Genomic DNA, 25270 nt, shown 5'->3' with positions numbered 1-25270 from the left:
GAAGAGAAATGTTTTATATTATTTTTAGGCAGTGTTTTAGAAACCATGATTTTGAGAGTTTTCCTTTTTCCCCTAAGCTTTAGAACGTCCTGACCATTGCAAATTATTAGTCTTTTGATATATCATTTTGACCAAGCCACTCACAGTTTTCTAAAGATGGAGACATTATATTAATTGCCATCTGTTTTTCTCTATGAGAAGCTGACTTAGTTGAGCCTTGTTTTAGCTTTCCACAAGCCTTCCAGAATACATTATATTTTTATAAGTTTTCACAGATGGAATAATTGTCTTTATGTAACCAAGAAGAGGTCATAGAAAAGACAATTCATAATTAGATTCAGTTACAAACTGTATAAGTGCATAGATTATAATATTTTTCATCCCTTAAGTCATAATTAGTCCTCTTTGAAAACATAATTGCTCTGAATCACACTGAGATTATTTTTAGCCAATATATGTCCATGCAATATCACATATTATTTCAGGCATCATGATATTTATATGTCATGGTCACATAGTCATGCTTAGAATAAAAAATGACATTAAAATCATTTGAAAATATATATAGAACATACAGATTAAGAACCATATATCTTACACTTTTTGCAGTAGTCATTCATAAAGTATTTTTTAATATGTGTATATTGTTTGAAGAAATAACAGTAGTTGAATATTTCAAAGTTTAAAAATAAATCATTAGCTCTTTCCCACGCACTTATAGGTAGCTATTTTTGTGTAGTTAAAAACTCTTATAAAAACACTTAATGTCTGTCAGACAGTATCTAAGCATATTAACTCATTTAATCAAGATAACTCCATGGGATAGGCACTAGTGTTAAACTAATTTTCCAAATGAGATGAGTAGGTACCCAGAGGTTAACCTTTGTCAGGTATTATAGCAGTGGGTGGCAAGACTGTGTATTCAGTTCTTCCTTGACCCCTCACTCCACCAGGCTGCCTGGGGAGCATTTCATCTCAACAAATTTGGGAAAACAACCTCAGAGGCAGTCAGTGGTGCTCTCTTGATCTTCATGATGGCACTAAATAAACTTTTCTTATGTAGTCATGTATAGACATGTACTAAATACTAACACAGGTAATACACATGAGGAAAATTTTAAGTCATTTATAATTTCTCAATGCAGACACAATTTCTATCTACATTTGAGGTCATAGTCTTTCTGGCCTTCTTTTCTGCACTTGTCAACACACTTTTTTCCCTAAATTAATGGGATAATTTTCTTTGTAGGTATTTCTTTCATCTAACAAAGTGTTACAGCTATATTTCTATATCATTAAATCACTTTAGAGCACCACACTTAATGGCCGAATAATATTATGTTAACACGAATTTTGAAATTTGGTTTTATTCACTTGTTCTTTGTTAACCGTGAGACCAGTTTTCTGTATCTCTCCAAATGAATAGATTTAAAGTATTCAGGGAATTCCTGGTGTTTTTAAATTATGGAGTGAAACCAGAAGCATGGATAAATATATGTGGGTTTACCTCCTGGGATAATGAAGTGATATTAGAATACTGCTTTAGAAAGTATTTAGAAACAAAGTATTGCTTTATTTTTTTTCCTTTTATTTTTCTACATTGTATATTTTCACAAGAACATTTAGAGAAAAGGAGATTTCCCTAAAGAAAATATTTTACAGGGTTGACTGCAATCACACAAGAAAACTAAGTGTAAGAAAGAGTGTGTGGACGTCCAGTGGCCAAATTAAAATCATTACTAATATGGCAAGATATAATGAAGTCCCATACTGATTAATTGCGTGGGCATCATATAATGAAGGATATGCCTTTTAGGCACATCTTCAATACAGCGTTAGGTAGTTATTTAGCTTAGAAATAATGAGAAATCACGTTTTGGTAACTTGTGGAAGATGGAAAAAGATGGGATACCAGATTTTTTAAAGTGATATTTTGCCAATGGTTATTTCATCAGTTGGAATATGCCTCTTCTCATTGGGGAATATTTTCACTTTCAGGCTCAATTTTGTCAGTGCTTAGCACTGAGCACAGTCCTCATTAATCCACAGTCCTCTGCAACTGCCAGAAACAGAGTTCACAGTAGCCAGCCCAGGGATGAAATGGCCCTTGTTCCCCATCCTAGGACATCATGCAGAGAGTGAATAGGGAAGGCCATAAAGCCAATGCGGGCTTGAGGAGCTCCTACAGAAGACACTCTGACCTCCTATTGCTTTAGCTGTAGCACAGTGCTTTTATTTGTGCCAGTAAATATGTAAAATACATGTTTAACGAATGCATACAAATGGGACAGAGAAAGATGTTTTACATTCCACATCTACGGAGAAAGAGTTGGCCAATGGTTTAATATAAATCTTGGTCTGGAGGTACTGCTTCTTCTCACTTATGTATACAAGCTATATCCACGAGCATTTCTTTCTGTATTTCCTATTAGTGTTCTGAGAAAGCCATTTAATAGCCTTTATGGATGCTGTCATTCTATGAGGCTGCCAAGTTTCACTTGATTTTTAAAAAGATCACAAATAGGATTAAGTTTTTCTATTTAACCCATCCACATTTTCCGAGCTACAACTTCTATCTTCTTCCATACAGACACCAAATCCATTGTTCTGACTCATTCTTGCTTTTTTTTTTTTTTTTAACCTCAAGAATCTTTAGAACAAGGGGGGAAAATGTGTTCTAAACAGAGATAATAGAAAACATTTTATTATATCTAATTTCAAGACTGGTCCAGACGTTCAAATGTAATTTCTATATATTTAAATAAGAACTATCAATGACAAGTGCCATGGACTGTGTTAGACATCTACATGTTTTCCTTCTTCAGTAAGACACAGTGAACACACCATGCCTTTAAGATTAGATTTCCAGTCTAATTTCCACTGGTAAATAAGTATGTGCTACTGCACAGGTCACTTAAAATGTCTTGATATAAATTTCTTCATATGTGAAAGTAATACATTAGAGAAAGTACAGATTTTGATATTAAAATTATGTGATCCTATTTGAACATAATATGTTGATGTATTTTATAATAGTGCTATTCAGATATTAATATTATTTTATTTTGTAATTTTGTGTTAATAGCAATGTCACTTAATTTTTATACATTATATATTTTGAAATATATATATTTTCAAGATATGTAAGGAAATGTAGTTCACACTGCATTTTATTTAAAATTTATATTAATAATTAATATTTATATTAAACCATTTTATTAAATATTTAATATTTATTTATATTTAAATAAATATTTATTTAATGTTAATATTTAAATATTTAATATTTATGCCTAGTTATGAGCAATGAGATTAAATTTAAACAAATCAACATGAGACACAGTATTAGCGTTTTTCCCATATTGAAATATTATGCAAGTTTTCATCCATACATTCACCTGACAGGACTGGAGATGGAGGGTGGAAATGCCACTGCTTGTTTCTCTAGGGCTCATTTCAGACGTACTAATTGATAGCATTTTTCCGTATTAGCCCAGATTCTCCCTGAATATTTCTCAGCCTGGCACTGCTGACAGCTGTCAACACTCTTCAATCAGAAGTGGACGATTATTTGAAACATTTTCCCTTACCCTGAAATGTATGACCATTATAGACAATTTGGGATCTAGAAAAGTATAAACAAAGCCATAATATTTCATAGTTCAGGAATACCTACTGCTACCATTTCATTCTTGTATCTTTATATTAAGAGGTTCAAATAAAAGGGTCTCCTATCTGTTTTATCATTTAGGATTATAAAATAATGATAGTTTAACATTTAATTTTAAATTTAATTGCAAAATATTTCAGTCATGTACTTTATCTGAAAAAAAAAAAATCTAACATATGGTAGAAAAATCACCCAGATTTAATGAGTGTTATTATTTGACATATTTACTTGAGATTGTTTAGAGGGAGAAAAATGAGACATATTTCTAAACTTCAATCTTTAAACCAATTTCTCTTCCTACTAGCATGGTAATTACCATAATAAATATTGTGTATCACTTTTCTTTTTCTAGACTTGCTTTACACAATTTATGTATGACAACAGTCTCTTATGACATCATCTTGTAATTTTAAAACACTTTGTAATTGGTATCATATAGTACTGTGATTTAAACTTTATTTTTCTATATATATATATATTTCTGATTAATCCAATTTATGTTTGCTTCACAGTGGAAAAATTTGAGAATATCTCTAGATATAAAGCAATAAAAAAAAGCTGTTAGTTTATATATTCAACTAATTTTTAAATACAGTAGATTTGGCCAAACTATTCCTCAAAATGGCTGTCAAGTTTTTCAGTTTCATCAGCACCATATAGGGGTTCTGTTTGTGTGTTTGTGTGTGTGTGTGTGTGTGTGTGTGTGTGTTCTCATTAGTAGCATCACTAAATTAAATTATTTAGTGGTTTTTGTCCACCATATTGATTTTAAAAATACTAAATAAATTGTTATTTTTGTTGTTGTTTTAATTTATAAATTTTAAACACAAGTGAAGAATAAAATAATAGCCATGCAAATGTTCATGACCCAATTTCAAGAATTAATTATCAAGCCTTTGCCTCAATGATTTTACCTGAGCTCCTACTATTTTTGAAATGTTTTAAAAAAGTTCTAGACACCAAAATGCTTCAGTATACATGATCAAAAGTAGGTTTATTTTTAACCACAAAGAAACTTCTATAACTAACAAAATCCACAATGTTTTCTGTCATCTCAAGGTACTGAATTATCATATTGGATTGCCACAAATTCATAAAAAATGTAAACATAAAAATACGTTTGTACAAATTAAGTTCTAAGCAATGTCTTTATTTTACACTTGTTCTTGTGTGTTTTAAATAACTTTAATCTAAAACAGTATCTTCCCTAAAACCTCTCATTTTTCTCCTAGATGAATGAAAATATCATAATATAAAATTGACATAAATGCATTTTCCCAACAATGTAATTTACACTTCACACCACTGGTAGTGATATTTTTTTATATTTATACAAAATAACTTCCTCATTAAGAAACTGAACTTATTCTGAATATTTTCATTATTTACTGGCTATCAAAAGGTATATTTTAGCAATTTCTAAACAACAGATATTTAAGTTTCAAATATTCAACATAAGAATGAAATTCATCTTTAATTTTCACCTCAGTTGAATTTCTTCATGGCCTTCATTAAGGAAATATATAACAAAGAAAACATCTGCTTAAAGGAACTCAGAAGCACCACAATATCTCCATTTATGACAACCTGTTCTTTCTTAATTAGGTGTTTTTTAACGACTTTTTCTAACAAGAATCAGAGACCTAAAATATCTCTCGGTGGTTGTTCAAAAATGTGTGGAGAAGATTCAAAATGAGATCATAAAGAAAACTCCTAACAGACACAGGGACTCTGGCTTTTCTGTTGATCATGTAGTATTAAACTACATACCTGACAAAATTATTTGTCTTCGTGAGTCTCAAACAAACAAACCCAATTTGGTTATATGGAAGTGCTATGTCAATGTGGTAAATGCAAAGCTATTCAATTTTCTTTAAGGGTGAGAATTACCAGTCATTTCAAAGGAGTTGGTATAAGTATCAGTTAAATGGAAAGTTTTACATGCAAAATTCAGTAGTTGAAGTTTCTTTTTTAGTATTTTGATAATAGAGACTATCTTTTATCTCTGTCTTATATGTTATAAACAGCCATATTTACCCCGGCACTATATTTTGTATTTATTTTCTAAAAATAACATAATCTCTTTGTTAAGATGAAAAACGTTTCTTTTCATATCTTTCATAATATAAAATGGCAAATATCTTGCATGGGTTTTCTATTCATAGAGTGTTTTATAACATCAATATAACTGATTATTAAATCCCCCAGATTTCAAACTGAATTGTCATTTTGTTTATCTAATACTGTAACTTGGGAAATTGGATTAGGAGACTTAATGCTATTTAGAAAAAGAAGAAAGATCACATTTTTTCCTCTGGCTTGACTGTTGAGTTTTACCGAGATAGAATAGAAGATGTAAGCAGGTTAAATTAAACCAAAAAAATCTATCTCAGTGTCACTTATCAATCAATGAGATTGCCAGACCAACTTTTCAACCTTCAGGCAGATTTATGGCTATAGCTTAAAATGGACGATGCTTTAGCAGAAGTTTTTAATTATACCATTCAAATTATTGCTGAGCTATAACCAAATATATATAACAAAAATATAACAAAATATAACCAGCTTGGAAGATATATTATGTGTGTATTGTTGTTTTGTTTTTATGAATGCAAAAGTTGTACCCTTACTGTAGCAATTTTGTGAGAAAGTGTTATTTTTTATTTAAATTTTGTTTGTTTCTTGTTCCCTAGGAATATGAAAGAAACCTAAGACTTAAAAAGATTATAAAGGAACATACGGTTTTTGTTTGCAACTACACTTTCCTCTGAACAACACCAGTTGGAATCCAAAGAGCAGAATGAATTGTTGCTTCTTGCTACCTTTTATCTTGGGAATTCCTCTCATATGGCCTTGCTTTACAGCAACAGAAATCTCTACAACAGAGGAAGTTGGGCACCCCGTGGGTTCTCACTTCCGAGTGAAGCGTGGTTGGATGTGGAACCAGTTTTTTGTACCAGAGGAAAGGAACGAGACTAATTATCACATTGGCCAGGTACTGGTTTTGTGAAAGTGTTACAGGAAATAACATTACAGAACTCTAAATGGATGGATTGAGGAAGTTTTAACTCACTTGATAATTCTACATTTTCTCTGTGGAACCCTTAGAAAGCTTCAGACATCAGCCTAATTAATTGTTTCAGATTTTCAAGCACCTAAAATATTTGCAAAACTTGAGGAAGAAGAAAAGCTCTGACTTTGAAATTTTACTTTTGTCTCCCTTATGAAAATACCGCCCTCATTTATCAACATCTGGAAATTTGATGGTGTTATTTTTGGTAATGGATCAAAGCAACCACACTGAGAATAATAACGTTTACCAACAGCATTTAGTCTGATTTTCTATTATGCTCAGTAGGTGTTGATTTACCCATCATTAATTTTTCATGAAGCAGATTAATACCAAACCCTTTTACAGCTAAGTAGCTTCAAGAGCCTACACACTTCATTTGATTATGAAGTATAAAGAATAATTATTTTTTCTGTTTTATAAGAATATATATATTTTTTAAATTTCCCTAATGAGATAGAACATTCCCTATTTATGTTTTTGGTTTTTATTATTATTCAATTTTCTTTAAACAGAGGTAATTACAATACCGTGTCCTCTTCTGTAAGGATCTTTCTCTAGATGAATGGACTGAAATAAGTTTAACCGCTAATTAACTGGCACTAAAATTTAATTGGGCCCAAAGGGTGAAGCACTCAAAATTCATTAACTCCCTTTTCCTAGCCCTTTCAGGAGAGCTGCAGCGTTAGCATGATGTCCAGATTCCAAAGGAGTTCATCTGTCCCATCCAGCAAATGTATATGTGTATAGTCAACCGAAGGCTCAGGTTAGGATCTTGGGCAAACAGATTTCAAACATTTGTGTATGTGCGTGTGCCTGCTTTGAGGCAATTTCACATCTTTTTATTCTCGAAGATGACTGCAGGTAAATCAGAGGCAGGATGGCAAAGACGAGGTCCTTGGTTAAGCGTGTGCTAGTTAACTGAGTCTCTGTAGCCACCTTTACAGTGAACTCCACAGAGCCCCGTATGCTCTCCCATCAATGAGCCAGGTGACAGACTAACAGAGGCTGGTGACTTTTAGTGAATAAGGCTCTACAGGGAAGCGCATCAGTACAAGCAGAGCAGAGACTAGCTCCCTGGCTGACTGTCACATTTTCTAGTTTTTGTTTTCGTGCTCCGGGCACATCTCCTGTTGCCTCCTTTCACATCGTGATTGATTTTGCCTATTTTTTTTCTTTCCATAAAAATACTTACAAAAGTATCCTAACAGATGTTTTCGCCTAAAACAATGGCATTAGTCTTAAATAACATACAGATAACTGGTTTAAAAGACAGTAATAATGAATATTTAGGTGCTGTAGTTAAAGAGCTGGTAAAAATAAAATGTAGCTGATGTGTCCAGATGACTTTCTTTTTGAACTATTTGTTAACAGGGATTAAGTTTGGAAAGCACAATTAAGTAAAAAATTAAAGGCATATTGATTTGCCAAACCAATAGTAACTGCCTAATTGAAAAAAATATTTTTAATAGAAATACAGAAAATATCATAATACGGAATTCATGAAATTAAAATGTGTTTAACTTGTGTATTTTGTGACATTAAGAGGCTGATGTTTAAAAAAATAAATAAATATATATATCTTAAAGAGATCAGGCTTACTGATCCATGAAAATTATACTGTGCATATATACTGGGAATACATTTATTCATTACCTAATTTGATTTATCATCTCATTCTAATACTTAATAAAACTTTCAAACTGTATCAAAATGATATTTGAAAAACATAGGCACCCTTTACTTTCATTTGATATACTTATTGGAAAGGACATTTGTGTCCCTCAGTTTCTTATTAGTGAGTCATGGAACCTTCTGTTTTATCTTATGAGTAATGAAGAGCTATCAGATGAAAAGAGCTATAACTTTATTATCTCTTTATTATTATTCCCAATCTGTTTCTTTCAGTAAATAGTAGTGTTATTCAACATGTTATTAAAATTTATTATTTTAGATATCTTCAGATATTCTACCCAGTCACAGAGGAATATATTAATTAGTCCATTGTACCTTGAGCTATCAGAAAAGTTATGAATTGGTTTAGAATTTTATTTCTTTGGTTAGCTTTGTAAATTTTCAGAGAAGCTCTTACTTCGAAGAAGGACATATTCATAAATGATAAGTCAAAACTATGGATTCACAATAATTAAGGGATTATGGCATACTTCTTCTCTTTATGTAAAAATAATTTAGGTATGAGAACCCAACCAACCAATGTTACCTGTATCATAATAACCCTTGTTTTTATATATAAAATTCAAAATTCCATTAACACTATGAATGAACAAATTTATTTTGCCTTTAAAAAATAAAAATAATGAGGGCACAAGAAGAAAAGATGCATTTGAGGACTGAGTTGAATTTGTTGGAAAGCAATAGATCTAATTTAGCAACACTCAGAACAGTGGAATCTCTGGGGTCAGACAGACCTGTTGTCTAAATCATAAACCTATATAAAAACCATGACTCTGCAAAAGTTTGAAAAATTTTCAGTCTCTCTTTCTCTGTATAAATAATTATTTATAATAATAAATTTATTATAAATAAATAATAATATGTATCTCACGATGTTATGAGGATTTATTGGGAAATCATATATAAAGCAACTTGTAGATTTTGTTATGTTATAAATGCCAAGAAGGAAGGGTGAGGCTCTCATTATCTTCTCAACATGCTTTCTTATTTTCCTGGTAATATTTTCAGGGTTTCCTATGTGTTTTTAGCCTAGAGATAAAACATCACTGTTCAAATTTACCTAGATTATTATCTTCCTATCTGTCTCTACATCCCAATCTAATATAAATATTTGAGAGTACGGTTTTAGTAACCAAGAATATAGTCATAGAGTAAACTTGAACCAGTTTTGTTGTGCAGAATTTATGGAAGGTACTTTGTTTTCCAATTACTATAGTTTCTAATTAGAATAATCTATTTAGAGTAATAAAATTTACGTAGTGATTTACATTGAAATTTCAGACTTCTCTGATGATAGAATTTAATCTTAAAAGTAATATTTCACCTGATTTAATATACTGTGGAAATTACATGGAGTTATTAACTTGGGGAAAAATTAACAGACATGAAAATAAAATCGTTAAAATTGATTTGTCCGTTTAAACCTGTCTTGGAAACTTAATTATCCCTCTTTGCACTTGCAGCTAAGATCTGATTTAGACAATGGAAACAACTCTTTCCAGTACAAGCTTTTGGGAGCTGGAGCTGGAAGTATTTTTGTCATTGATGAGAGAACAGGTGACATATATGCCGTCCAGAAGCTTGATAGAGAGGAACGATCCCTCTACACTCTAAGAGCCCAGGTAATAGACAGCACTACCGGAAGGGCTGTGGAACCCGAGTCTGAGTTTGTCATCAGAGTTTCGGATATCAATGACAATGAACCCAAATTCCTAGATGAACCTTATGAGGCCATTGTACCAGAGATGTCTCCAGAAGGTATTGCATATTAATTTACATCAAAGATATATTAACAATGACGACAGATTTAAAATCTTGAGCTCATGTTTTTGGAAGTGAATTATTGAAAGTTCAACACTTGTACTTCCTTCTACAAACATATTAAGTAAACTATTTTTTAAAAATTAGATGATTATTTAAATTTTATAAACAATAGTACTGTATATTAATACATTATTTGTCTTGTTAAAATATCTCATTCCTCAAGGCAATAGAAAAAAGGGTTAAACATGTACATTTTAGGGATGGCTGGGTGCCTCAGTTGGTTAAGTGTTTGCCTTCAGCTCAGGTCATGATCCCAGGGTGCTGGGATTGAGTCCTGCATCGGGCTCCCTGCTCAATGGGGAGCCTGCTTCTCCCTCCCTCTCTGCCTGACATCCCCCCCTTACACTCATGCTGTCTCTCCTCTCCCTCTGTCCTCTCTCTCTGACAAATCTTTTTTAAAAATGTATGTTTTAGTGATTTATAAAATTCTTTAGCTTATTCACTTATTAGTTTCTCCAGTATAAAATGCATTTTCCAAAACAGGATATAATCTTGTATCTTAAAAACACATAAGATCATCCTGAAAAATATGCATGTTTGAGTAGTAGAAGACCAATTTTTAAGACACAAATACTCTGCATCAAAATCATGGAACATAAAGACTAAAAACAAAGTGGTTGAACACTTCTGTGCAACTGTATTTATCTTCAAAGTTCCTTTCAATTCCAATGTTATTTTTATAAATATTTTAAATATATTGCATATAGAAGCAAGTGCTTTCCATAAGCTATAAGAACTGAAGGCATTGAAAATCAGAAATGTCTTTCTAATAGAGAGGAAATTATGGTGTGGCTATGCAAAATTTGTTCACTCACTGAGACAGAAAATTTTGATAGCTCAATATATATTAAAATTAAGTTAATAAAATTTACTTAAGTGTGATAAATTCTGTTCCATAATGGCCATTTTAAATTATGCTAACATACTTCAAATTTTCTTTGCCTAAACATTTGATTTATTAGCCACCAAATCTAAGATGTATATTCTGTTGTATATTTTCCTGATTCTTGTGTTTTAATATTCTAGGAAACAATTTATTTTTTTTAATTTTTTTTATTAACATACAATGTATTATTTGTGCCAGAGGTTCCAGGAAGCAATTTAAAGACTTCTTTCTACATGTGTTCAGAACATAGGTCTTTATAGCATAAACAAATTCGACTGTGAATATGTATCATGACCAATAATCATTAGATGTAAATGACACGTTTTTATTTTTCTGTTTGGTAGCTAAGCAGCGAAACATTTCTTCTTTCCACTCCATCTTCCTCCTCCTCATTGAGTTCCTCCTCCTACTCCTCTTTTTTCCTAAATAGCATACCTTATGGACCTAACATTTACTAGAATATTATTTGAAATATAATTTTGGAGGTAATTGCTTGTATGAAACCTATGTTTTAGTTATACCACACAAGCAGTAACTATTTTTAAATAAGGTGATATTTGATACTGTGTGTATGAAAGTGTTAATTTTGGGTAAGGTATGATGCTAATGGACTGGAGGAAGTGGGACATTTTAGGAGATGATATTTGAAGTTGTTTACAAAGAGTCCAATCATGTCATGTTCTAGGAAAATATTCCCATACAGTATGAAGAGGATTGCATATATTAATTATTAATATGGGAGTTATTGTCAAATAGCAAGCATTTAGGCATGGCCCTGGATGAGATGCCTTGGCAGAGAATGTATGTAGAAAAGAGAAAAAGGAACAGGATGAGTCGACTGTTAAGCAAAAGGGGATTGACTTGTAATTTAGAATGATTGAGATTGACCAGTGATGTAGGAAAAATAGAAAGACATGAAAAGAGATGTTGCGAAGGAAGAGGTCTGCCAGCTATCTGGAATGCTGCTGTGAGGTTGAATTAAATGAAGAAAGTATAGTGATTTTGATTTGGCAAGTTGAAGGCTCCTAGTGATTTTGGTAAGAGAAATTCGGTTGAATGAATGGGACTGCAATATTTTGGAGATTATTCTATTGCATGAATGGATGGAGAAGAGGAGGTTACAGTGAATTTAGCCAACTTTAACAGATATTATACTACAGAGAGAAAATAGACATGTGGACACTAGGTAGAGAGAGATAAAGATAAATAGGATTTTTTATATTATTATTATCATTATTTAAGCACTTACTAGGATGGGAATTTTAAAAGCACAGTTATATACTATAGGCAGTGATCCAAAAGAAGGGTATTTTGGAAGAAAATCAGGGGGCTATAACTGATGGAAAACTATTCTTGAGAAGGAAAGGACCCATGGAATCTAGAGCAATAGTAGAGGAGACAGATTCAGGTTAAGTTAACACTTTGGTTGATAAGAAACCAGTTAATAAGTGCTTGTTTCTATCCATTAGATATGAGACAAAGGCACTAATTGAGAGCAAATGGGTGGGATTTTTGATAGGAGGAGGAGGTCCTCTATTATGAGATACTCTGTTATGTGGAGCTGGAGAGTGGATCCACAAGGAGATTGCAGTATGTGCAGGACGAGGTCTTTGCATCGTGGCATCAGTGTGACCACAAGACTGTGGTTGATTCAGCAGACATCACAAAACTTTGGTTTGTTCTGTATGGTATTTGACTAGCACAGATCTCTTTGCTTTGCAATTCAAGGTTCATGCATATATCAACCTAGTTAATCTGTGTACTTGTGGGAGTGCCAGTCTGGATTCAGGCATTTTATGGAATCATACTAAAATCAATAAGCACTTTTTATTCCTTTCTGTGCAAGTTAAGTGGCCAAGAGAACAATAGTCAGCTATTGTCAGAAATGTTATTTTATATGGAGATAGAAGAATATCCCATTGTTCTGTCAACTGAGTGTAGATGGTTTCCCTCTGAAGCATTCCTTGAATTATTAGCTTTGCTTTGAAGAAATCAATCAATATTATGTGTGATTTTTCTGTTTTCCTCAATCTCAATATTTAAATAATGAATAATATGAATTATTTTACCTGAACATATACTTAATTCTTCATGTTCTTTCCATATTAATGCCATTTTATAGGTTCTCGAATGTTAATCTTGCTTCCAAACACCCTACCCACCATTCTTATCCTTTACAAAGCAAAGATGCAAACATTTTATTCTCTGTTGTCTTAAATATTGTGTGTTGTATTATAGTCAAATACCAGATATTATATTTGAGTCTGTACTTTGCATGTAGAATTTGGTAGAGTACTGAAAGGAATCTCCATTTGAGGATGTCATCAGAAGAGAAAACCAAGAAAACTACAAACTACTTGTTGCTTATTAAAACACATATTCATTTATAGTGTGCTTCTACTGATAAGATTTATATTTAAAATGCAATTACTTCTAATACTAGAGCTACCAAATAGAATTGAGATGAAATATTGTCTTTCCACTCATTAGTCTGGAATTACAAAATTATTATCTCTCTCCCACACAAAAATATAAGGTCTAATAGGCTAGGAGTCACACAGGACCTGAAGTTTTTGATGACTGAGTTAAAAAAATGAGTGCATGGATGGGCAAAAAACTACATAAGATTTATGTATAAACCTTATAAACATAAGATTTATTTTGAAATGAGGTTTGGGAGATGAACAGAGGATACCGGTGGTTATAAAACCCACGGCGGCTTTATGGGAGTCCGTTGAGCACACAGTTGACCTAAAGTGCTGCAGATAGTCTCTGAATAGTGATTCCTCAATTGTAAAATTTCCCAGTGCAGAACTTCTAGGAACATTTCAATTTCCAGAAATATATAACCCACTGAGCCTGAATCGTGAAGAAACAGAAAATCAGAGCAGACAGATTACTCGTAAGAGTGACTCAGTAACTAAAAACATCCCAACGAATAAAAGTCCAGGACCGATTGGCTTCACTGGTAAGTTCTACCAAAGATTTAAAAGAAGGATTAATATCAGTCCTTCTCAAACTCTTCCAAAAATTTGAAGAGGATGGAAACTCCCAAAGTTAATTTTACAAAGTTAGCCTTACCCTGATACCAAAACCAGATAAGGACACCACGAGAAAACTATGGGTCAGTATCTCTAGTGAACACAGATTCAAAAATTGTCAACAAAATTTCAGCAAGCCCGATTCAACAGCACATTAAAAAGATCATATACCTTGATCAGGTGGGATTCGGCTCCAGGATGCAAGGGTGGTTCAACAGCAGCAAATCAAACATGAGAGACGACTTTAGTCAAATAAAGTATAAAGATCTTATAATAATAACATTACTGTATTACATATTGGAAAGTTACTAAAATAGTAGATCTTAACTGTTCTCACCACGATGAGGTAAAATTGTAATTATATGAGGTGATGGGGGTGTTAACTAACCTTATTGTGGTAATCATTTCTCAATATATTTGTATCAACCATCATGTTGTGTACCTTGAACTTACACAATGTTGTATATCAATTGTATCTCAGTAAAGCTTGAAGAAAAAGAAATTCACTTTAATAGTATTTACCATCAAAATAATATGTCACCTGTTATAAAAGAAGAGATTGAATTTGATTTATGTAAAGTACATGTAAATTTAGATGTCACTTTTTGAATTCATAAATTTAATAAGCATCAACACTTAGCAGAAACTTATCTGAAATATAAAAATCCTTATTTCTTAAAATACATCAAATTTGAAAAATATATTTTATGAAACTTCTGTCTTTGGAGATATGACTTGAATGTGACTGAGTTTGGGATGGATTACTCTTTGTATTTTCTCTGAACATATTGTTTGCTTTCTTAAACACAGTCCATTTGTCTGACATAGATTCTCTCACATTATGAAAAGTAGAGGTGTCAAAAATACAACACAAGAATAAGAATGACCTAATTTTCAGGTGATGGTAGACAGAAAAAACAAAAAAAGTTGAAAAATATTTTGCACGTTTAAGATGACAAGTGGGAAAATATCATCTGTTTCTTGAGTTTTGCTAGGAGGTTCTAGGTTGTAAAATAATTGAATATCAAATATAACACCGGAGAGATGTGCTAATCGGTCCCTGTAAATAAATAATGATCCTCACTAATAAAATAAGTGCCTGGTGTGAAAGGATGAGCAGATCCACAGATTAAAACCTTATTTCTGTCATGAATTTTATTGCCTAAAATTATAATTTACTAAATTACCTAATATACATACATATATATATATATATATATATGTATGTTTTTTAAGATTTTATTTATTTATTTGACAGAGATCACAAGCCGGCAGAGAGGCAGTGTGGGGGGAGGGTGGGAAGCAGGCTCCCTGATGAGCGAAGACACCGATGTGGGGCTTGATCCCAAGATCCTGGGATCATGACCTGAGCTGAAGGCAGAGACTTTAACCCACTGAGCCACCCAGATGCCCCTAAATTACCCAATATTTTATATACGTTTTAATGTTACAAAAATCACAGACACAGAGTGTAGGTCAAAATAATATTTAATTTGGGCTTCTTTAAACTTGACCATTACACAATCCAACATCCTCTCAATAAATTTGCTTCAGCGTAGTCAAAACATACTTGTACTAAAACTGCATGTAAAAATAGCTAGCCTATTCACAATTTATATCTTCATTCTAAGAAAAGCCTGTTTAATATTTTTACCACTGAACTTAACACACAAAACGTTACACACTAAAATAAATGAATCATTTTGAAATCTACAGTTCAGATCTTGGCATTCAAACATATATTAAACTAGGCCACACTGTTTATTTAGTATTCTATAATGAGTGGAAACTTTACATACAAAATGTCTTTGTCACAGGTTGCTGACTTCTCTATTGCCTGCAGGATATCTAAATTAGTCTGCATATCAAAATTTATCACTGTTTTACATTTTTATGGATATCTCCCATAATCACTAGAAAGAAGATAAAGCATTCAGTGTGAAATATGAGATATCATTTAATAAAGTTTTGTTACTAATATGAAACTTAACATTTAAGTGAGAATCAGTCAGTCTTCTGTAAAACTTGTGGTTAATACTAAAATCCATTTATAAATCAATATTGATGGAATTACACTGTTCTTACATTAGATTTTACTTTTGGTGGGAGACTATGTCTAATGTGTGGGGAAATCATATTCCTGCTGTCAGTAATGCTTTTGAGCTTTAAAAATTTCATGTTGTTTTGTAAGTTTTAGCACTTATTAACAATGCCACAGAAAGCATAGTTTATATGTAATTTCTCATATCCAATAAATATTTTATCTCATATTAATATACCATTATCTTATAATGATTTCATAGCTTGTGTCAAAACAAATGAAGTATATCGGCAAACTGCAGTACCCAGTTCCCATAATTTGGGCTACTAAACTATGATTTTCCTCTCAAGAATTTGTACAAGTTTACATCACGTGTAACCTACATAATAATAAGTTTTCACCATATAGTATTGCTGACAAAAAATGGGTAAAGTCAAATATTGTCTTAAACTTTTCATAAAGTCCTTTTACAAAAACTAGCTTTAAAAATTTAAGAATCGGGCACCTGGGTGGTTCAGTGGGTTAAAGCCTCTGCCTTCGGCTCAGGTCATGATCCCAGGGTCCTGGGATCGAGCCCCGCGTCGGGCTCTCTACTCAGTGGGGAGCCTGCTTCCTCCTCTCTCTCTGCCTGCTTCTCTGTCTACTTGGGATTTCCGTCTGTCAAATAAATAAAAGCTTTAAAAAATTTTTTTTTTTTTCAGAATCTGGGGCGCCTGGGTGGTTCAGTGGGTTGAGCCTCTGCCTTTGGCTTGGGTCATGATCCCAGGGTCCTGGGATCGAGCCCCACTTCGGGCTCTTTGCTCGGCCGGGAGCCTGCTTCCTCCTCTCTCTCTGCCTACCTATGATCTCTGTCAAATAAATAAATAAAATCTTTAAAAACAAAATTCAGAATCTAACTAAAAGACAAAACTGATTTGAAATTTCTGTTTATGTAAGTCTCAGCAGTAATATAGCAAACAATATCAACCATCGATGTAATAATAGAACCCAGAATTATAGCATTAAATACTACATTTGTATGTTTATTATCGGAACAAGTAAACTGAGAAATTCCTCTTCTGAAAGGGGTCCTGGACTGACTCAGTCACTAGAGCTCACAACTCTTGATCTCCAGGTTGTGAGTTTGAGCCCTGTCCTGGGGGTAGACATTACTTTAAAATAAAATCTTAAAAAAAAAAAAAAAAGATTCTGAGAGAAATTTTTGTAGTTAAACTTTTGTTCATTGCTAGAATAGATACAAATTGACTTAAGACGGTCTTTAGACTATAAGAGTCTAATCATATGGTCTCTTTTCATTTCCACGCAATACAGCTGTCTTTGATCAAGCTATAATGACTCAACTCAGAGATACATGCTGACTTTTGAACCCTTCAGTCACCAAAAGGCAGTCTAGCAACGGACGCCCTATTTTGGGTATTCTCCCTAGCAACTGACTTTTTAGTAGATACAGCAGATAAAAAGAATGTCCACTTCAGGTAGGATGGCTTATTGCTAAGGATGCTCGATTGTCCTTGAAAGACAGTGACTTGTCTAATACAGTAACAGCATGTCATGTGTGTTCTAAACACTGCCCAGGGCAACTGCCAAAGGAGTCTGGGGCCACCCAGTGGAGTTTCCAGTTGTTGACAGGTTCGCAAATTGATTATATTGGTCCCCTCCCTGGGAGTGAGAATTTTAAACATGCCTGGTTTTGTGTGGAAACATGCTTTCTCTTGTCATTATGTGAACCAGGCTGTCACTACTAGGAAATTAGGGAAACTGAGCATTGTGTATAGATAGATTGTGATCAAGGGTCTCATTTCAAAGGTCATAATATGCAAGACCAGAAAAGAACATGATTTGGAATGGAGGATCTATCTCCTGCAAAATGCCCAAAAAGCAGGGTTGGTAAAAAGAAAAAAGAAAAAGAAAAAGAAATATAAGGCAGATTAAATTACTAACAAGTACAACTACCTTGGCCAAGTGGGCTAAAGTACTGTCCCAGGCTTTCATAGATTGGAATGACCAACCAGTAGAGAGTGTTGCTCCATATGCCCATCTGAGGACCCCTGCTGAGGCACCAATACCCTAAAGGTATAGAAGCCAGGGGAAACCACCATTCCCCAAATTCTGCACTTCAAATTCACATACTACGCTTCTGAGAACACCAAGCCTCATCACACCTAGGAAAAGTTATTTACCGGAATTTGCAATGAAATGCTCCCCCACAGTGAGTTAGTTACTTCCCCCTCTGGGTGAATGGAAACTGTTTACTTCTCACTGGGATCCCGTTGTCCTGCTGTAACTGGACCTGTTGAAACAGACTATCCCTGGAATAGAACACTGTCCTTTAAAAGAAAGAAGAAGAAAAAGAAAGAAAAAGAGTGAGGAAGGAAGGAAGGAAGGAGGTTTGGGGTCTGCTCTGCAATATGCCACCCCCAGATCGTCTCCTTACTCCTGATAGTGCTTCCTTCCCCCAGCAAACACGTGGCATGCACAGCCAGGTCAAGCTCCTGAAGCTGCCGACCTCCCTCTCCTCAAGGCCAGGTGGGCATATTGTTTCCTGCTAGTTTAATCATTTGGCTGTTTTGTTTGTTCCTCCCATTGACCTTGACACAGAAGCCCTTACATTCACCCAGCAAGACTTGGATGATAGCAACCAAAGTCTGCCCCTAATTGAAGGCTGACATGTCTCTGATGATAAAAGCTGCCCTCTAAAGTAAAACAGTCTTGGACACTTAGAGCCTCAGAAGGAGTGCCTGTGACATTATTCAAACAAATGTTGTATGTTCATACCTCATGACTCTGTTAGTGTGTCATCTTTATTAAATCACATGAAGATACAAGTGATCTGACCCCCTGCTTAGGGGACTTAGCAAATGAGTGGTACAGATCACAGGATTCTTGGTGCAAACAGTTGTCTCTGATTGGGGAATTATTCTTAATCTGTATTTTTCTTGTATATGTCGGTATTACCTGCTTTCAGGGCAGCCTGATAGCTGACAAAGGAGCTACCTCCGTTTTAATGAAGCCCCTTGCTGATGGCTCAGGCCACATCATGGAACAGAGGAAGCATGTAAGATTGTAAGAACAGGTCACGAGGTTGTGGACGTTGGGGTGGTCATTGAGAGGATGTGACTGCCAGTTGACCTGTGTGCTGGGCCTCAGAAATCAGAGGCTCCTCAGCCCCTCCCCTGTCCTTGGAATGTGGGTTCCACTAGCCTGGTTCCTCTCAGAAGTTGCCCCACACATCCAGATCTGAGATGGAGATGTAGTGTTGAGTCAGGAAGGTATAAATAATAAAAGCTACATGAGGCTCTGTAACTTTCAAGCCTTGGTGGGCAGATCCAGAAAACTGCTTACAGACACCCAAATCAAGCCTCATAATAAGTTCTCTTGCGCAATACAACTACTACCTACCAATTTAGAATGGTCTGCCTCTTTCTTTGGTTTCCTCCTGCCCTCCTTGGAAGGGGCCCATATCAGATTACAGCCGAGAAAATTAGGAAGATTTTGTGACAAATAGTGATCAGATCTCCAGTTTCACCCAGGACAGCCCTGCTTAATCCTATTTTGGGGGGGTATTTTGTCCAGAAAGCATTTGGTCCTGATTTTTTTATTTTTAAAAATATTATTAGTGGTGCATTATAGTAAGCCAGAGTGAATTTGGGGGACATCTACTTCGTACTCGTGGCTCTTCCATGGGGTGTGAGAAGTAGCGTATGAGACATACGGGCATTGAATTAAATGTCTCCTTTTAAGACATGATTAAATCTAAAAGAGAGCTAGTGATAACCCAGGGCACTGTTCATAAAAACGAAATTAAACAAAAAAACTGACTAAATAATGAAACTATATGTGAAAAATATCTATCCGGTGATATAGTTAATGTTAATTTATATAAAGTATTTTCATTCATGTACATATGTATCACTTGTCCTTTAGAAATAACTTTATTACTAACATAATTAAAGAAACTTTCATTTTTGACCCACTAATGTGGCTAAACCAACTTTGTCAGTTTTAGTGAGAGCACAATAAAATGTTGATGAAATGAATGAAGAGGCTAAGCAGGTTGGTTCATATGTGAGGCATGTACCATGCTTCATACACCAACTGAGTAAATGCACCAGTAAGCATAAGACTCTACTGAATGGCATTTCAGTAGAGTAAGAGCCACCAATCCAGGATGGGAAAAAGGAACAAACGAGTATGTCTAATTAACAACAACAGGGATTTGGGAATTTAGACGAATATCAGGTTATCAATCACTGGATCCTGATTAAGAAGTTTGGCATTTGTCTTTTTTCCCTGATGTTATATAAAAAATTTCGCATTTTGTTATTCTGTTATATTTGTGTTGTTGCCTTTCACGTGTATATTTGTAATTTATTTATTTTTTATTTATCTTTTAAAAGAGTATTTATTTATTTATTTCTTTGACAAGCAGAGGTCACAAGTAGGCAGAGAGGCAGTAGAGAGAGGGGGAAGCAGGCTCCCCACCAAGCAAAAAGCTTGATCCCAGGACCCTGAGATCGTGACCTGAGCCAAAGGCTGAGGCTTAGCCCATTGAGCCACCCAGATGCCCCTCTATAATTTATTTTAAACCAATTTTTGCGAAAGGTGTGAAGCAGGTGCCAAATCCTAGGTCAAAAGAGAGATAACCAACAGACAGATGCGTAGATGCCTGGAGATATCCAGTTGAGCCCACAACATTCACAGAAATGATTCTCCAGTGCTCAGCTGTGCCACCATTGCATGGAGATATCTCACCACATGTGTATTCTCTGAGTTTTGAGCCTCTCGGCAGTTTTATCGTATTTTTTTTGCTCCAGGGACTGACACTATATTGTCTTCATTGATGTGGTTGTGTCCTAAGCCTTGCTGTTTGTTGGTACAAGTCTTGCAGATGTCGTTCACCAAAATCGTGTTGGCCTGCTTGCTCCTTTGCATTTCCAGGCATATTTCATAATCACCTTTTTAATTTATTCAGTAATACAACTTGCTAGGATTTTGATTAGGATAGCATTTATACTGTGGATCAATTTGTTCATATTTCTATGAAGTCATCAAATTCATAAACCCAGTATTTTTGTTCATTTTTGATCATTAATATCTCTTTAGTTTTTTTGTAGAGATCTTTAATAATTTTTGCTTAGATGTTCCTGGATATTTTTATTTGTTATGTATGTTATGCATTTAATTGAAATATTTTATAAATGTGTTATTTCTGGTATACATCAAAATGGAGTTTTGTACGACCTTGCTAATTTTATTAATTTAATATTCGCCTGTAAACTTTTCTTAGGTATATTCTGCTTGATTTTCTTGCAAAAATACTGTCACCTTTGAATAATTGTTGTAATTTAAAAAAAAAATGTTTCTGATATCTATCTATCTATCCAACTATCCATCCATCTATCATATATGAATCATTGGTCTGTCATCATCATCTTTAATCATTCATTTTGGTATACATGGCATTGCCTCACATTGTCTAGGAGGTTCAATACAATGCTTTAAAACATAACAGTGACAATAAACTTCTTGCTTTTTAACTACTCCAGAAGGAAAAGTTCTAAATCTTCATAATTAAATATGATTGCTGTCAAAGTTTAAAAAATGTCCTTTATCAGATTTAGAAGGCTGCATTTTTTCCCTAATTTTCTGAGTTTTTACTGAAAATAAAAATAGAATATTTTCAGATCTATTTTATATATCTAATAAGAATTTTTGTTTTACATTTTTCTTTTTTAAGCCATTAATGCCACAAATTATGTTCATTTTCTGGTGTTAAAACATCCTTTAATTTTAGTAATCAAAAATTCAAAATGTCTTCTCCTGTGAAAATAAACATTTAAAAATAGTTTGACAAGTATGCTTGAGATGGGCCTGTATAAATTATGTTCTTATGTAGAATAATACCCACAATATTTTATATTAGGTTTTCCATTTAGTAGAGAGCAAGGGAGTGACACATTAGAACAGTGAAGGGGTATGTTCTGCTTAGAAGTAAATGAAGCATCAATTTAAAATGTGCTTGAAAAAATTGGGGGGAAAAACCCCTAATTTTGTAACTTGTTTTTCTATAAACGAGTATGGGGTGATCTGTGAGTCAGTGCCTTTTCATGATCTTCCTGGTACTCATTAGTAAAGTACTAGGTAAAAAGGTCTAAAGTCTTAATTGTAAGAATTTCTTTTGGTCATAAACTAATATATAATGATTTTAACTTTTGCTCCTGAAACTAGAGTAGACAGGTAGTCTAGTTCTGGAATCGAGGGATGGAGCACTCCTATAGAAAGAAATGAAATGGAGACACGGAGAGGAAACGTAGAAAAAGTAAATGAATGTGTGCACAGAGGGGAGTTAAAGAACAACTCTTGCCCAATACAAAGTGATTGAATTGAGAGTCCCTAAGAATCCTTTTCTTGAAGTAACTGTTTACAGTTACTACAGAAATGCCTTTTATTATTTGCTGATTATTTATTAATTTATTATTTTATTGAGATATATTCAACATATAATGTTGTGTAAGTTTAAGGTCTACTATATGTTGATTTGGTACATTTATATATTGCAATATATAGTTACCACCTCGTTTTAGCTAGCATCTTCAACACATATCTTTTGTGGGGGAGGTTGGCGGGAGACAAATTAAGATAAACTCTCTTAGTAACTTTGAAATATACAATATAATACTGTTGACTGTAATTATCATGCTGTACATAAGCTTTCCAGAACTTATTTGTTTTCTAACTAGTTTTCTAGGCTTTGATCAGTATTTACTCAATTGTCACACCCTAAGACCTTGTTAACCTCTGTTTCTATGAGCTCAGCTCTATTAGATTGCACATGTAAGTGATATCTTTGTCTTTCTCTGCCTTGGGCCTAGCATACTGCCCTTAAGGTCCAGCCGTGTTGTCACAAGTGGAAGTAATGTATTGTAAGACGCTTGAAACTAGGGTGTTTACGTTTTGTGCGGTTGTACAGTATACAAGTGTTAAGTAACTAACAAAATACTGAAACAAAAGAGCAAAGATCACATACATTTGAGGGCCACGGTAAAAATTTCAACAATTTTGTTACAGAGGAATAGAAGGGCTTTCTCTTAGAGTGTCTCAGTTTATAATTAGTTTGTGATTAAAATATTAATGATGCTAGTTATAAAGAAAAGCACATAGGCTATTTGATTCTGTGATGCTCATGTTGCCATTCTTACTGACACGGAACATAATGTTTCAATAAATGCAGATTTCCAACAAGACCCAGAATGCTATTCCACGTTTACATAAAGATGATTAAAAAGCTTAATATTTTTAAATAAATATGTTTAATTTAAGAATGGAATTTAAATGCACAAACACTTACATTGTGTTTTATTGATTGTTACTGAATTTTCATGAGAACACTTTCCTTATCAGTATCTGGTAGATTTTGCTTTGTACTTTTAAAAAAAGAATTCTTCGAAGTAAGAAAGAATTTTAGAGATGGGAATTAAACTAGGTAGATAATTATGGCCTCTCTAAACTTGATATTAATTCAAGCACATTTCAATAATTTTTATTAACATTTTATCAACATTCTGTGACTTTTTTGAGTTACAGGTCACAATATGATTTTTTTTTTAATTTATTTATTTGAGAGAGAGACAGTGAGAAAGAGCATGAGTGAGGAGAAAGTCAGAGGGAGAAGCAGACTCCCCATGGAGCTGGGCGCCTGATGCGGGACTCGATCCTGGGATTCTGGGATCATGACCTGAGCCGAAGGCAGTCGTCCAACCAACTGAGCCACCCAGGCGTCCCACAATATGATTTTTAAAGTAAACTGCTTCCAATTCCGTTTTGAGTCTTCTACTAATAATACACCTTTGAAAGCTCCTGAATGGTTCTTGTAGTGGATCATTTAATGGTTATATTTCATTATAGCATAGATTTACATGCTTAAAATCTACATTGCATAGAGGAATTAGGGCTATTTTGCATGAGGCTATATTATCTTGTTTATACAGAATGATACTAGTTTTATAACTAGTTTATTCTGAATAAGGAGGGCTTGTCTTTCATGTGTATCATCATCTTGCTTGCTAAGGAAGAATGCTTTATAGAACTGAATGCATTGTTCCATGATACCACAGTCTTAATTTCTTGTTACCATTTATATTTTCTTCAGGAACATTAGTCATCCAAGTGACAGCAAATGATGCTGATGATCCTTCAAGTGGCAATAATGCTCGTCTCCTGTACAGTTTACTACAAGGCCAACCATATTTCTCCATTGAACCAACAACAGGTATTTATGAATGAAATAAAGTGTAATTCAACAGGATTCTAAGTAAGCAGATGTCAGAAAATAAATCATCTTCTTATTATAAACATGTTGTACAGTAAACCTGATGTTTCAATAAATAAATGCATTGTACTTTTAAACATTTAATTCTTTTTAGGCTTTTAGCTGATTTTTCTAACTTTCAGAGATTGAATTTTCCCCATCTATACCAAAAATCATTTGTGTATAAGATATAAAACATATGTAAAGATTATAACCAACCAACTGGAAAAAGAAAAAACCCAATTTAAAAATACATTAAAGGCACTTAAAACAATTGACTAAAATTTGATATCGAAAAAAGCCTGCAAGCATATTAAAAATGATTAACCTCAGCAGTCATCATGGAAATGCAAATTAAAACCACGTGGGAAATGCAACACCTTTACATCCAATTCTCTCCAGAGTCCAACGTAGGTAGATTCTAGCAGCGTCTGTTTAATACATTCACCATTTCCTACAGTGATTCATATGAAAGATTATACTTGTAAAACTCTTTAATCCACAATTAAAATGCCATCACAATATGGTCTAATTCATCCCTTTTTTGTTTTTATAGGTCTCACAATTTTTTAGTGAACATTTTTCCCCAGCCTTATTTGAGGACTGGCCATTTTCGGTGTTCGTGTTAGTGTTCCAAAATCTTTAGGCCAGCATTCCCTTGTCCTCTGTACCGCCTTGAATTTTTCCTAGTTTTCTTTTTTTCAGTGATCATTAATTACTTTTTCAGTAAATAAT

General features: G+C 33.7%; 1 protein-coding gene across 1 annotated transcript in view; it reads left to right on the top strand.

Moving 5' to 3' along the window:
- The window catches only part of CDH19 (cadherin 19), a 95321-nt gene that overhangs the window by 14827 nt on the left and 55224 nt on the right, over positions 1 to 25270 (top strand). Inside the window, exons 2-4 of the mRNA XM_004745613.3 lie at positions 6364 to 6665; positions 9899 to 10193; positions 24377 to 24496. Coding sequence (XP_004745670.1) covers positions 6471 to 6665; positions 9899 to 10193; positions 24377 to 24496 — 610 coding nt within the window. The 5' untranslated portion in view covers positions 6364 to 6470. The remainder of the gene's footprint in view (positions 1 to 6363; positions 6666 to 9898; positions 10194 to 24376; positions 24497 to 25270) is intronic.

Source organism: Mustela putorius, unplaced genomic scaffold (assembly GCF_011764305.1).
Source record: "Mustela putorius furo isolate JIRA1106 unplaced genomic scaffold, ASM1176430v1.1 tig00003858_pilon_pilon_pilon, whole genome shotgun sequence".
Lineage (NCBI taxonomy): Eukaryota > Metazoa > Chordata > Mammalia > Carnivora > Mustelidae > Mustela > Mustela putorius.
This window is presented reverse-complemented; position numbering and strand designations above follow the sequence as displayed.